At 47.6% G+C, this 13,190-nt stretch overlaps 1 protein-coding gene across 3 annotated transcripts in view; it reads left to right on the top strand.

Moving 5' to 3' along the window:
- Positions 1-13,190, top strand: part of AK8 (adenylate kinase 8) — a 155,320-nt gene that overhangs the window by 102,938 nt on the left and 39,192 nt on the right. For all 3 annotated transcript variants that reach the window (XM_052649437.1, XM_052649435.1, XM_052649436.1), the window contains one exon: positions 1,772-1,913. In XM_052649437.1, coding sequence (XP_052505397.1) covers positions 1,772-1,913 — 142 coding nt within the window. The remainder of the gene's footprint in view (positions 1-1,771; positions 1,914-13,190) is intronic.

The raw sequence follows: 13,190 nt of genomic DNA, 5'->3' as shown, positions 1-13,190 counted from the left end.
CTTGGCAGACGAGGAAACCTGGACTGGGAGAGCCTGTGGGGCCAGTGGAGGTCGGCTGGCATCCAAGCACAGGGCAGAGACCAGACCCCAGATTTGTGGGTACCCCCAGCCCAGCTCCCACTCTTCTTCTGAGCTCCCCAGAGTCTGGTCAAGTTGGTTTTAACATCTTTGTTGCAGTGAAGCTTTGCAAATGGAGGGCTCCGGTCTATTTCTTCCACCCCGTCCTGCGTGCCAGGCACTGTGTCAATTATGGAAAAGCGAGGTGGGCGTGGTCCTTTGTCCTGGTGAGAGGCAACCCTAGGCAAAGCTTTAGCTGCAGCGTGAAGAACAGGGCGGCAAGAAGTGAAGTGGAAGTGAAGAAACACAGCTGCTAACCCAGCTATGGACAGTCCTGGGAGCGGGCCCTCCTCGGGGGCCTGGCCCCAGGCAAGGCGTGGGGGATGGAGACTTGGCTGGAGGGACCGGCACATTTGAGCGGAAGTGGAGAGCTGGGGGGAGATTCACCCGGGGGAGGCAGGCTGTGGAGCCTGCAGGGCCCCATCGACCACAGCGAGGAGTGCTGGGGAGCCACGGCGGGGAAGGCATGGGATCAACTGCATCGACTCCTCACTGACCTGTCTCAGCCAGGTCGTCTCATTAGAGCAAAATCCCTTCCCTGCTCTTTCCTTCAGACTGGGGAAGGAAGGCTGAAGGATGTGAAAACAAAATCAGGGGGACCCTGATTAGAGGGGGGTTAGATGGAGGTTCTGGTTCTTGGGCAGCAGGGTGGTCACTCGGCGTGTCCCGGCCACGGAGGAGAGCAGCTGGTAGTGATTTTTTCTGGATCTCTCTCTCACCCGGCTGTCAGCCTAGGGGGCCTTTGGGAAGGTTCCAGTCGTGTGTATTAGGGCCACTGGGCTGACCCCTGGATGGCCAGTCGGAGGGCAACCGAGCATCTCCAGAGAAGCTGCCAACCGCTCTGTCACTGCCGCTCGGAAAACCTGCTCGTCATCAGGCCCACATTTATAGCAAACAACGGTAATATTTACCAAGTATCTCTGGAAAAATGAGTGCAAAGCGCAGGAAATGCAGTGCAAATTGCTAGAACGCAGTACATTAGCAACACAGGCCATTTAATGAGTCTGGGAAGAAAGGTATAAATTTCAGGAAAATGTCAATTGCAGTAATGTAAACAAGAGGCTTCTTAACATCTCCTTCTCGGCAAGACTTGATTTCAGTCACCGGTTATAACTAACGCTGCGCTTCTTGTGAGAGATTTGATTCTAAACAGCAAGGAGGGGAGAACCAGGGGGAAGGGGAGAAGAAAGGGGTGGGTTGCACATGCATCGTAAATTAGCAGAGAGCCTCGGGGGCACCACCGCCGCTCCATTGGAGGAAAACGAAACCTCCCACCGGGGCTTCCGTGAAAAGTCTTTTGCAGCAAAAGCTGGATCCTGGGGTGCAGGGTGGGGAGAAGGGTGCTGGCACATCACTGGAGAGCTGGGAGCTGTCCTGGCTGCCAATGGGCGTCTATCCTGTCAAAGTCAGGGAAAGCTCAACGTCAAGGTCACCCAGTGCATCCCTTCCCCGCACAGACATGTTCCCCTCATTGGTGGGACCGCAGAGCACCCCGAGAAATAGGCACCCACATCCTCGGCCACCTAAACCCGCCTCTTCAGCAGTTCAAACCCAGGTCAGATGAAGTTAGGAAGCTGGTGGGCAAGGACCACGGATGCGCCCTCGCCTTCCTGCTGGGTCCGAAGAGTGACGAGCTGTGTTCCTTTCTCCGCAGTCCCCGACAACATCATCATGAAGGTGCTGAAACAGCGCCTGGACCAGCAGGACTGTGTTGAGAGAGGGTGGGTGCTGCACGGCTTCCCGCGAGACCTGGACCAGGCGCACATGATGGACAGCCTGGGCTACAAGCCCAACAGGTGAGCAGCCAGCGACCCACGGGCTTCCGGGAAGGCTTCTGCCGCCTCTCCAGGTCCCTGTGACGACAGGCAGTGTGCCGGGAGCCTGCCCGCAGTCCCGAGGGGGCGTGCATCCTGGCCACCCGCATCCCGCCACCCGTCCTGTTTACCCTGTGAACCGGGAGTCTGGCTCGGGTTCACATCCTGGCTCTGCCGCTCAACTCACTGGAGCTGAATGTCCATCTGTGAGTGAGGACACGTATCGACCAGTCTCACCCGCCTTGTGGGATTGTGGTGCAGAGCAATCCATGGTTTCCTCCGACTGTTTTCACAATTTTCCTTTTTCATTTGGGATCTTTGATGCATCTGATATTTATTTAAGATTTTTAAAAGTAATCATTTTCTTTATTTTTGGCTGGTATTGCTGCTGCACGCAGGCGTTCTCTGGCTGCAGCAAGCAGGGACTTGCCGCTTGGTGGGGAGCACAGGTACTAGAGCCCTCGGGCTCGGTGGTTGCGTCTTGGGCTCGTTGTCCCGAGGCAGGTGGAATCTTCCGGGACCAGGGAAGGAACCTCTGTGTTGGCAGGTGGACCCCTAGTCCCTGGGCCACTGGGGAAGTCCCTGATGTTTATTTTGATGGAGGTTTGCTGTACCAGTCTCCTTCTCCCCCAACCGTTAGCCGCTTCTTTCAAAACGATGTCAAATATTGTTGAATATTCTGTCCTTCCTCCACTAACTTGAACTTGAGAGCACCCCACAACTGCAGATGTTGTGGAAATAAACAAAGACCACCCACATGAAGAAAACAAAGGCTGTCAGAGTTTGCTGTTTATACCAAGAGAGTCGGCCACCCAGTGGCTTGCGGTACGTATTGATATGTGGTCTGACCGCTGTCTGCTTGTAGATGCTGTCTCTCAATATACTTGGCTGTACTTCTAAACTTTCTGTTGTTCCCCACAAGTCTATTTCTGCAGCGAAAAGGCATGGCAGCCCACTCCAGTATTCTTGCCTGGAGAATCTCATGGAGAGAAGACCCTGGTGGGCTACAGTCCAGAGGGTCACAGAGGCAGTCCAGAGTCAGACATGACTGAAGCAATTTAGCATGGCATAGTACCACACCATTTAACTGCTTTAGCTTTATCATATATTTCAAAATAGCCAATGCAGGACAAGGCCCTCCCATTACTCTTTTTTAAAAGACTATTTTCTTTATTTCTTTGGCTCTGCTGAGTCTTAGCTGCAGCACGTGGCATCTTTAGCATGTGGGATGCAGTCCTCTGACCAGGGATCAAACCCAGGCCCCCTGCCTAGGGAGTCCTAACCACCGGACCACGAGGGAAGTCCCTGGCTCTTCTGCAGTGTCTGTCTCACGTGTTCAGTATTCCAGATGAGCACTGCTGTCGACGTTTTAACTGGAATCCCATTAGGGTTATGGCTTGGTCTGTGCAGTCTGTGGCCCTGTTCTCTCCTTGCCCCTTTGTGAGACAGTCAACACTTTATTGGGGCCCCTGCTTTTCATTTTAAGTGTATTTCTAGCTATTGTATTACTTGTTGTTCCTCTTGTTGATATTGTGATAATAGGATATTTGCATCCTTTTTATTTTCTAACTGGATTTTCTCAGCATTCTGAGAACGGTACTGATTTTCCTTACTTATTTTTATGTCCCAGCTCGTTTCCTGGAACCCTCTGACACTGCTTCTGGTAGGTCTTCAGTTGATTTTCTTGGGCTTTTCAGGGGGGTGATCATGTCATCACAAATATTTATCTTTTTGTCCTTTTCCTTTCCAGTATTTTTCGTTTTACTCTTTTGCCTAACTGCATTGAATAGTCCAGAGCTGGCTCATGATAGACAAGTGTGGCGGGTTTTTTTTTGCCCTCTTACCTGAAGGATTGTCCTGTATTCTACCACAAAGGTATTACTGTCATTCGAGGTATATAGAGCTTTTATAAAGTTAAAGAGGTGTAGTTCTGGGACTTCCCTGGTTGTCCAGCGGTTGAGAATCCTCACTTCTGTTGCAGCGGGCATGAGTTTGGTCCCTGGTCGGGGAACTAAGATCCCACATGTCTCACACGGTACAGCAAAAATAAATGCAGACTAAATAAATTTTTAAAAGTATAGTGTTTAGAGTTTAAAATGTCTGAAGTTGATGTTGAATTTCATTCAAAGGTTTTTTTTGGCCTCTTCTAAGACAGATGTTTTTTCCTTCTCTTTTTGACGTATGAATGTAATAAATTATTTTAGCAGATTTTCTGATAGTGAGTCAACCTTTCATCCCTAGAATGACTATCACTTGGTCATGGTGTGTTATTCCTTCAATGCATGCCTTGTGCAGACACAGTTTTGATTCTCCATGCCCTACGGAGCCCCCTCCCCACCACGTCTTGCCTGTGACTGTTAGGTTACATGGCGGAAGGAACTTTGCCGGTGTAATTAAGGTAGCTGAACAGTTGGCGTTAAAGTAGGTGGGTCATCCGGGTGACCTTGATATGTGCTACAGTCGGACCTGTACCAGACTTCTGACCTACAGAACTGTGGGATGATGGATTTGAACGTTTTAAAGAAACTGCATCTGTGGTAATTAGTTATAGCAGCAGTGGGAAACGGATATACTATTACATGGTATTGGCTCCACTTTTATTTAGATTTCTTGTATTAATGAGCTTAGGTAATATGGGTCTGAATATTTTCCATGTGTTTTTCCCTTTGTCAGGCTTTTATGGGATCAACGATGTGGTCATTTCATAGGTTTTCGTTCTCTGCCTATGGCTGGAATGGTTTTTAAAACTTCAGCAGTAACTGTTCCTTGGAGCAGGCTTCTGATTTTGTCTTTCCTGCAGCTTCTGCCTTCTGTGTTTTGGTGCCGTGTTATTTAGCTCGTAAAGGTTTATGTCAGCCGTGCGTCCATCGCGCAGCACCACGTTGATGAAAGTGACTGTCTGGGACAGGACCATTGCTTGTCTCCTCCAGCACAGACGCTCTGTTTTCTCCTAGGTAGCAACACATCGGCGTTCACTGGAGCACACTGGTGTCTGAAATAAAAGAGCCTGTTTCCCAGCCTCCTGTCCAGCTGTGTGGAACATCCAGACCCATATTACGTCTGCTGATACATATATTAGCACGGCTCCATTTCAGTACCTGTGCCTGAGGCTTTTAGGATTTGCTGATGGGGACTGGGTTTGTTCTCAGGTTTTCCTGCTGCTGACTTGAGATTTGCCTTTTTGAGGTCTCTGCAGTTTCTTGCCACTGATCCAGCTCTTCCAAGCCTCGAAAACAAACAAACAAACAAAAAAAAAAAACCCTTAAAAAATTTAATTACTTTGGCCGTGCTTTGTAGCATGCAGGATCTTAGCTCCCCAACTAAGGATTGGACCCGGGCCCCCTGCAGTGGAAGAGCAGAACCTTAACCGCTGAACCGCCAGGGAATTCCCCCCAGAATGTGTTAAGCTGCCTTCCCTCCCTCAATTCTCCCAGTCTTTGCTGGCCAGGGTCTCAGAATCCCTTTCCTGTCCGCTTTCTGTGGGGTTTGGGAGGAAAGCGTGTGGTGCCTGGTTCAGCATGCCACGTTTGTCCGCAGCTCAGCCCGTTTGCTTCATCGCGTTTGCACGTCTCTTAGCATCAGTTACTTTGCTTCCTTTATTTTAGGTTGTTGTGTGGAACAGAACGAAATTGAGTTTAATATGTTTTATTCAACCTGCTTGTCTTTTTCCTTGAATGGCTGAATTTATCCCACGATATTTTTGCTTTTTATCACTTTATTTCATGCTTCATCGTGGTTTCCTCTGTTTTCCATCTTTTTTCATGGTGTGTGTTTTCCTTATGTTTTATTATTGCTTTTGTTGCTTTCTCTCCTCTCCGCCCCTCCCCCCAGTTGGTTTAGAAGATAATCTATTTCTAGCTCTGCTGGTCTCTCAAGACGGCCTGATTAAACTTCTATTTCTCAATTTGTCGATTCTGAAATGAAACAGAATATTCCGACTCTATCATATGAAAGATGAAGGAGAAAATGCTCCCATACGGGCCACCTCCTTATTTCCCTCCCCACCTCATTTTTTGTTGTGCGGCCACGGGGGGCCTCGGGGGCCGTGGGGGCCACGGGGGCTGCAGTGACGGTTGGGAGGAACAGACACATGAGATCTCAGGCTGTTTGTGCGCAGATTATGACTTTTAAGATCACTAAGCTTTCATTTCTAGAAATGGAACAATTGCATTCTGTTTTCAGCTGTACTTACTGTATTTGAGAGGTTTTCATTCTCTCTTCAACTGGATTCAGATTTCAGTACCAGCTATTCATATTGGTCAGCCTCTCCATTTATCCATTTTGATTCATTGTTCATTTGAATGGATTAAGTCTTTGCGTCACTTTCAACAAGGGTTCGAACGTGCTTAACTTCCTAAATTCTTGCACATTTGAGATTGTCTTTCTGTTAACTTTACTTGTAAACACCTAACAAAGTAAAGAATTCTCCCATCACATTTCTTACCCTCAGCATCCTGCATCGTTTCTATACCGCGCTCTGACACCTGTGGGGTTGCCGGGACATCTGGGGTCCGTGAGTTTTTTTACATTTAAGGTAATATACTTCTTATGTCTGGATGCTCTCTCTCTCAATTCATTTATATTCACCAGGCCGTGTGTCAGTTCTGGTTCTCCTTATTACTTTTCTCTGGAATATTATGAATCCTTTCCATTTCCATTATTTCAAGAGAATTTCCTTCTAGTACATATATTAATATTTTTTTGGTTCATTCACTTGGCGTGCTAAGTTGCTTCAGTCGTGTCTGAGTCTTTGCAACCCCATAGACTGTAGCCCACCAGGCTTCTCTGTCCATGGGATTCTCCAGGCAAGAGTACTGGGGTGGGTTGCTATACCCTCCTCCAGGGGATCTTTCCAACCCAGAGATCAAACCTGCACCTCCTGGGGGCTCCTGCTTTGCAGGCAGATTCTTTACCGCAGAGCCACCGGGGAAGCAAGATCGATTAAACATATGTTGGGCATTCATCATCTGTCTTCCATAGTTAAGATTTCTTTCTAGTAACCTTTATCTTTTCCTTTTCCTTTCTGTATTATTTTTAAAATCTGTCCTTCACAATAAGTTTATTTAAATAAACATCAGTATTATTTCTTATTTCTTCTTTTTTCACTTCTATAATTCTTTTACATTTCCCTTATTTTCTCTCCCTTACCTTTTTTTTTGACTTGTTTTGGCTGAATCACACAGTCTGCAGATCTTAGTTCCTGGATCAGGGATTGAACCTGGGCCACGGCAGTGAAAGTGCCCAGTCTAGACCACTGGACCACCAGGGGATTCTCTTTTTCCCTTAATGCTGTCAGTTTTCTTTCTTGTCCTTTTAAATTTTTTTGCGTTTTTTTTTTTTAATTGAAGGATAATTGCTTTACAGAATTTTGCTGTTTTCTGTCAAATCTTTCCATGAATCAGCCATAGGTATACATATACCCCCTCCCTTTTGACCCTCCCTCCCATCTCCTGCCCCACCCGACCCCTCTAGGTTGACACAGGGCCCATCTTTGAGTTTTCTGAGCTGTACAGCAAATTCCCGTTGGCTATCTATTTTCCATATGGTAATGTAAGTTTCCATGTTACTCTCTCCATACATCTCACCCTCTCCTCCCCTCCCCTCTCCCCATGTCCATAAATCTATCCTCTATGTCTGTTTCTGCATTGCTGCCCTGTAAATGAGCTCTTCAGTACCATGTTTCTAGATTCCATATATATGCGTTAGAATACCTCCTTTTAGATTTTATCTCATCCTCTTTTCTCTGGTTCCTCCTATCATAGAGTCTATTCTCTCTAAGTTATTTTGAGCATTGATAAGGCTTTTTCTTTTTTTTTTTTTTAACATTTTATGTGTTTATTGATATTTTTGGTGGCACTGGCTCTTTACTGCTTTCCTGAGGGCTTTTTCTGCTCGTGGCGAGCAGGGGCTGCGTATTGTCGCAGTGCGTGGACTTCCCGCGGTGGTGGCTCCTCACAGGCTCTAGACACGCAGGCTCAGCAGCTGCAGCTGCCGGGCTCCAGAGCTGAGGCTCAACAGTTGTGGCACACGGGCTTAACTGCTCCTCAGCGTGTGGAATCTTCCCGGACCAGGGCAGAGTCTTTACCGCTGAGCCACCAGAGAGGTCCTTGATAAGGCTTTATCTAAAGTGTGCTACTGTTTCCTGGAGTAATTTTTCTTCCAAAGGCTATTCATTCTCTATTTCTCTCTTTAAACTTTTTGGACCCTTATTTGGCAATGTCTATATCTGAGTCCCAAGGTGGGTATATTTTGCAAATCACTTGTCTCTGTATAGATCTGCTGTTTGTCTAAGAAGAGCATGAGTTGGTTCTAGAAAATAGACAGAAAATTAGTTTTCTGTGACTGTTGTCATAAGCTACCACAAACAAGATGGTTGGATGGCATCCCTGACTCAAAGGACATGAGTTTGAGCAAGCTCCGGGAGGTGGTGAAGGACAGGGAAGGCTGACGTGCTGCAGCCCGTGGGGTCGCAAAGAGTCGGACACGACTGAGCGTCTGAACAATCACCACCACCACCAACTTGGTGGCTTGAACAATACACATGTATTGTCTTACCATTCTGTAAGGCTGACATCAGGATGTGAGACAGGCTGCATTCCTTCCTGAAGGCCCTAGGAAGAGTCCATTTCCTCCCCTGTTCAGCCTCTCGAAATTGCCTCCCATCCTGGGATCATCTCCCCCTTCCTGTCTGTTCAAACACTGCCGCACCTGGCTTCTTCTGTACTCGTAACTCCCTCTGACCAGAGCTGGGGACGGTTCTGACTCTGTCATTGGGGTGGGTCCATGCAGACCATCTAACCCGTCCAGGTCCTTAGTGTGCCCTCAGTGTGGAGCCCGTGCCCCACGTAAAGCAGCACGTTCACAGGCTCTGGGGATTAGGGGTGGACCTCTTTGTGAGGGGCTTTCTTCCGTCCCCCCCGCCGTTGGAGTCTCTCCTCAGCCCTGTCTTGATCACGTCCCCAGCGCTGGGTCTGGAGAGCTCCCTCCCGGAAGACTGAGCGGTCTGGCTGGTTCTCGAGCAGCCGGGACCCAGCGGGCAGCCTGGGCACCCCGTCCCTTCCCCATTCCGCCCGGTAGTCTCCAGGGACCACGGGGCTACAAGGCCAAGTCCCCACCCTCTGTTTTCTGGAGATGGAGCAGACTTTGGTGTTGGTAGTTAGTTTCTGGGTAGGCTCACCATCGACCTGAAGATGAAAGGCTCAGGAAAGATGCAGACAGTCGCTTAGAAGAAGGCTGGGGGCGGGTCATTGACAAGACGCAGGGAGAGAGCCTAGTGCTCATTCTTCTGAACCCCGAGGGGGAAAAACGACTGTTTTATTTACCAGCCCTTGTGCCAGGCCAGGGCTGCATGACCCACAGGGGACGGGCCTGGTATTTATTAAAAGCACACGGGGAGGGTGATTCAAGAACCTCTTTGATTTAGGGCAAGCTTGCAAAGAAATACTTCTCCGTTCACCACAAAATAAAAATCAGTTTCTCTTTATGTAGTAAATAATGCCAGTTTAATTTATTTGACCCTAAGGCAGAGGACAAGCGGGGGTGGGGGGGAAGATGTTTGTTTACAGCCTAGATTTAATCATCTGCCCCTGTTTAATCATCCTTCTGTTCTCCTCTCCCTTCACTCAGGGTGTATTTTCCCCCCTCCTTTCTTATCTCTGTCTAATCCACTGCCTCTGCCTTAGCTTTCAATGCAGCATTTTTGTGATTAATTTAGAAAGTAATTTTAGCCATAAACCTTCAACCCCAGGAAGAGGCTAAGGAAGAGAGAAATACTCTAACATGAACCCACCCAGCACTGGGATGAATATCGAGGCTGTAATTCTGGTTCTGTTGTGATGCCAATTATAAAGCACTCTAGCTGTGGTGCTGCTGTTTTCGACACCGAGAGGAAATCTTGACAGAATTATAGCCTGGAAATCAATCTGGGAATACGATACAGAAATCTATAACTCAGATATGAAAACAGTCTACAAAGGCTCTTTTTTTTTTAGGAGGATTCGATGAAATTAGATTAAAATAAATTTACATATATATCAATTTTATTATTAAAATATATTCATAGTAGTAAATAGAGTTATTGGGGAAGGGCAAGCTACTCTGTGCATTGGACACAGAAATAGACCTCTTCGGCTTATCAGGAAGCAAAGTTATTGTCTCCTTGTCAAATATAAATCTCTCCATAGAGCTAATAAATGGATAGTGTTCAAATGCAATGTTTTGTTTGACTCCTGCTTCATAAACCCACGGCACATAATACTAAATTATATTCCGCTGAGCAGTATCAATCTCTTGGTTTCAACATCTCATCGTGAGGGAAACAAACCAAGTCATTGATGTGTCGAAAAGAAGGAGAAAAAGTTATTTGAGAACAAATAAAATGGGCTATAAAGTTTGTTAAAACATAATAATAATAGTAAAAAAAAAAAAAGAGAGAGAAAGAAAAAGAAAGAAACAAAGAAGTGTCCAAGACTACATCTAGAAATCGGCCCTTGCCTGACTGTAAAATAATTCATTTCATGCTGCAAGTTTGTAGCACTGTATTTCCTTTCAAAATTAATGTTTGCTATGGAAAGGGAGTATAGGCTTCTGATTGATGTTGGAAAGTTTGCCGTGTATCAGACAGATGGCTTCTTGTTTTTTTTTGCATCCCCCGTCCCTCTGATGTTGTGAGGAAAGGATGGGGTGGGCCATGCCTGGAGCCTCCTGGTCCTCCCACGCAAGACAGCTGCGGGGCCAGCCGGCAAGGTCTAGGTCAGGTCCATCTGCAAGGGCCTGGGTCAGAGCTGTTGCTGCAGTTCTCAGAAATTCCCGGAAAGAGGGTGAAAGGGGGGGACACTCGCTGAGTCATTGCCCATTGAATTCAGCAGGATGGTGGTGTTGATTTCACTAGCGCTGTTTGCTCTAATATTTCACCCTGGGCTCCACTGAACTGAATCTGGGGGCGAGGGAGAAATCGCCCAAGGACAGTATCTTGATGAGCTGCTTGTGTCCCAGGTTGCTTTGTACAAACTGGCAACTGCTCTGTAGGTTCCTTTGCAAGCCTGTGGGTTTTCATTTTTTATTTATTACTATTTCTTAAACTAGACAGTTGTGTGTCCCACATCTAGAGGAGCCCAGAGGGGTTTGGTTGTCCCTGCGGAGGCAGTGACAAGTCTGTTCGCATTGCATGTGGCTCCCAGTCAGTGCTGGGTGTCTTGTTGGCTTTTGCTAAAAACACAGCCCTTTCCTCCAGGGAACTAGAGAGCAGAACTACCCAGGGGACCCGGACCCGTGGACACAAATCCCCCCCGACCCAGAGGGGCTGGGCCGAACCCCCCAACCCACCCAAGTGCCACTTGCCCGGTACACTTCTCGGACAAGTGGGTCTCAAAGCTTTCAAATTTCATGGGGCCTTGAAACAAGCCTCCACTTGGTGTGGGAGGCAGCCCGGAACGTTCTGACCAGGCCGCTGCCGGTGCTGACAGGGAGAATGGCTTGCTCTCTCTGTCCCCGCCCCCATCTGCATCCACTTCCTGCCTCTGCCCTGCAGCGGCCCTGCCTTGTTCCTAGGGCAGTCCCCAGAACACGTCTTCCCTTCCAGGTCCCGCCCCCTCATCTTTAACCCTCATCATTGCCCTACCAACAGGAATGATTCTAGTGATACCTGGGGTCTGCTGAGTGCCCATCATTTGGCCGCCTTACATCTCCTTTAGTCCATTCAATAGCCCCATAAAGTTGGTCGATTCAGTAAAAGGCACCTGGGCTCAGAGAGGCTGCGTCCTTTGCCCCAGGCCGCCTGAAAGAGGCCAGCCTCGACCCCAGCTCTTTGCTCCAAATGGCTGCATTGTGCCCGTTCTGCAAGGTGATGAGTGTCTATCCCTGTTCACTGGCTAGCTGCCTCGAAAAAACTACATTTAACCTCAGTTGTCCTATCTGTCAAATGGAGCAATAGCCTCTACTCTTTCAACAGGACAGCGCCACTGCTACGTGTGTATGTGTGCGTCATTTATAATTGGCAAGTGCCATGGACACAGCGGGCTCCGAAATATCCAGCCCACAGCTCCTCTTGGGAGGACAGACTTTCATTCAAAGAGTGTGTGCTTGCATGCTCAGTGTAGACTGTAGCCTGCCAGGCTCCTCTGTTCATAAAATTGTCCAGGCAAGAATACTGGAGTGGGTTGCCGTTTCCTCCTCTAGAGGATCTTCCTGACCCGGGGATCGAACCTGCATCTCTTGTGCCGGCAGGCGATTTCTTTACTGCCGAGCCACCTGGGAAGCCCCCATTCAAAGTGTAGGATATAGCTTTCTTTCCTGTTCTCATATAATAAATTACACACTCACATGCCCCAAATATGCGTGCCACTGATTTGCCTACATGTTAAAAATCATGAAAAGCATTTATTATGTTAGTTACTCATGTGATTTTTGTTTTGTTTTTAAATATTGCTTTATTTATTTCGCAGTGCCGAGTCTTAGCTGTGGCATGTGTGATTGTTGTTGTAGCATGGGAGATATTTTAGTTTCGGTTTGTGGGATCTTTAGTTCCCTTACTAGGTATCGAACCCCAGTCCCGTGCAGCAGGAGCACAAGGTCTTAGCCCCTGGACCACCAGGGAAGCCCCCACCCATATGATTTTGGATTCCAGTTTCATAGAAAGAGGATACAATGGCAAATACTGTTATACTTGAGGGATGATCCTCAGGGAGTAATTGCTGTATCTATTCATTGTAGGTTGGCACAGATAACTCATTCCTATTCAAAATATTAATATTTTTACTCTAAAGTCTCAACCTGCTTGCTTTTCTTACCGATGGGAAGCATTTTGCAGCCTCCTGTTGGTTGGAATTGAGGAAGGTAGCTCCTTACTCACCTGGCAGCACGTGAGACGAGAGGGCGACCCTGAAAAAGATAAAGACAAAACCCCCTTTTTGTCCAGGAGGGTCCTGTGGAGCCAGGCAAACTGGGAAATCATCATCAGGGCGTTTAACCACGTTGACAAATCCCCCTGCTGAATGCTGGTCTGATCGCTCGGTTTCCACTGTTAAACAATGGTATAATGTGGTATATTATGAAACGAAAAACTGAACTGGTATATCGTGAATATGCCAGAGCTCTCTGTCTGATTTAAAAGGCTGATTATTTTTTAGTTGCCTGTGACCCTGTGTTTTGCAGGACCACACAACGAGACCCTCGGAGAATGGCTTTGCCGTTTCCGATGTGTTCCAAACTGAGGACGCTCTCGTCTCTTAAGAGAACAACGGTTGGCCCAGAGAAAAATTA

This window comes from Budorcas taxicolor, chromosome 11 (genome assembly GCF_023091745.1).
Source record: "Budorcas taxicolor isolate Tak-1 chromosome 11, Takin1.1, whole genome shotgun sequence".
Classification (NCBI taxonomy): Eukaryota; Metazoa; Chordata; class Mammalia; order Artiodactyla; family Bovidae; genus Budorcas; species Budorcas taxicolor.
The sequence above is the reverse complement of the archived record's forward strand: the minus strand, read 5'-3'. Positions and strand labels throughout refer to the sequence as shown.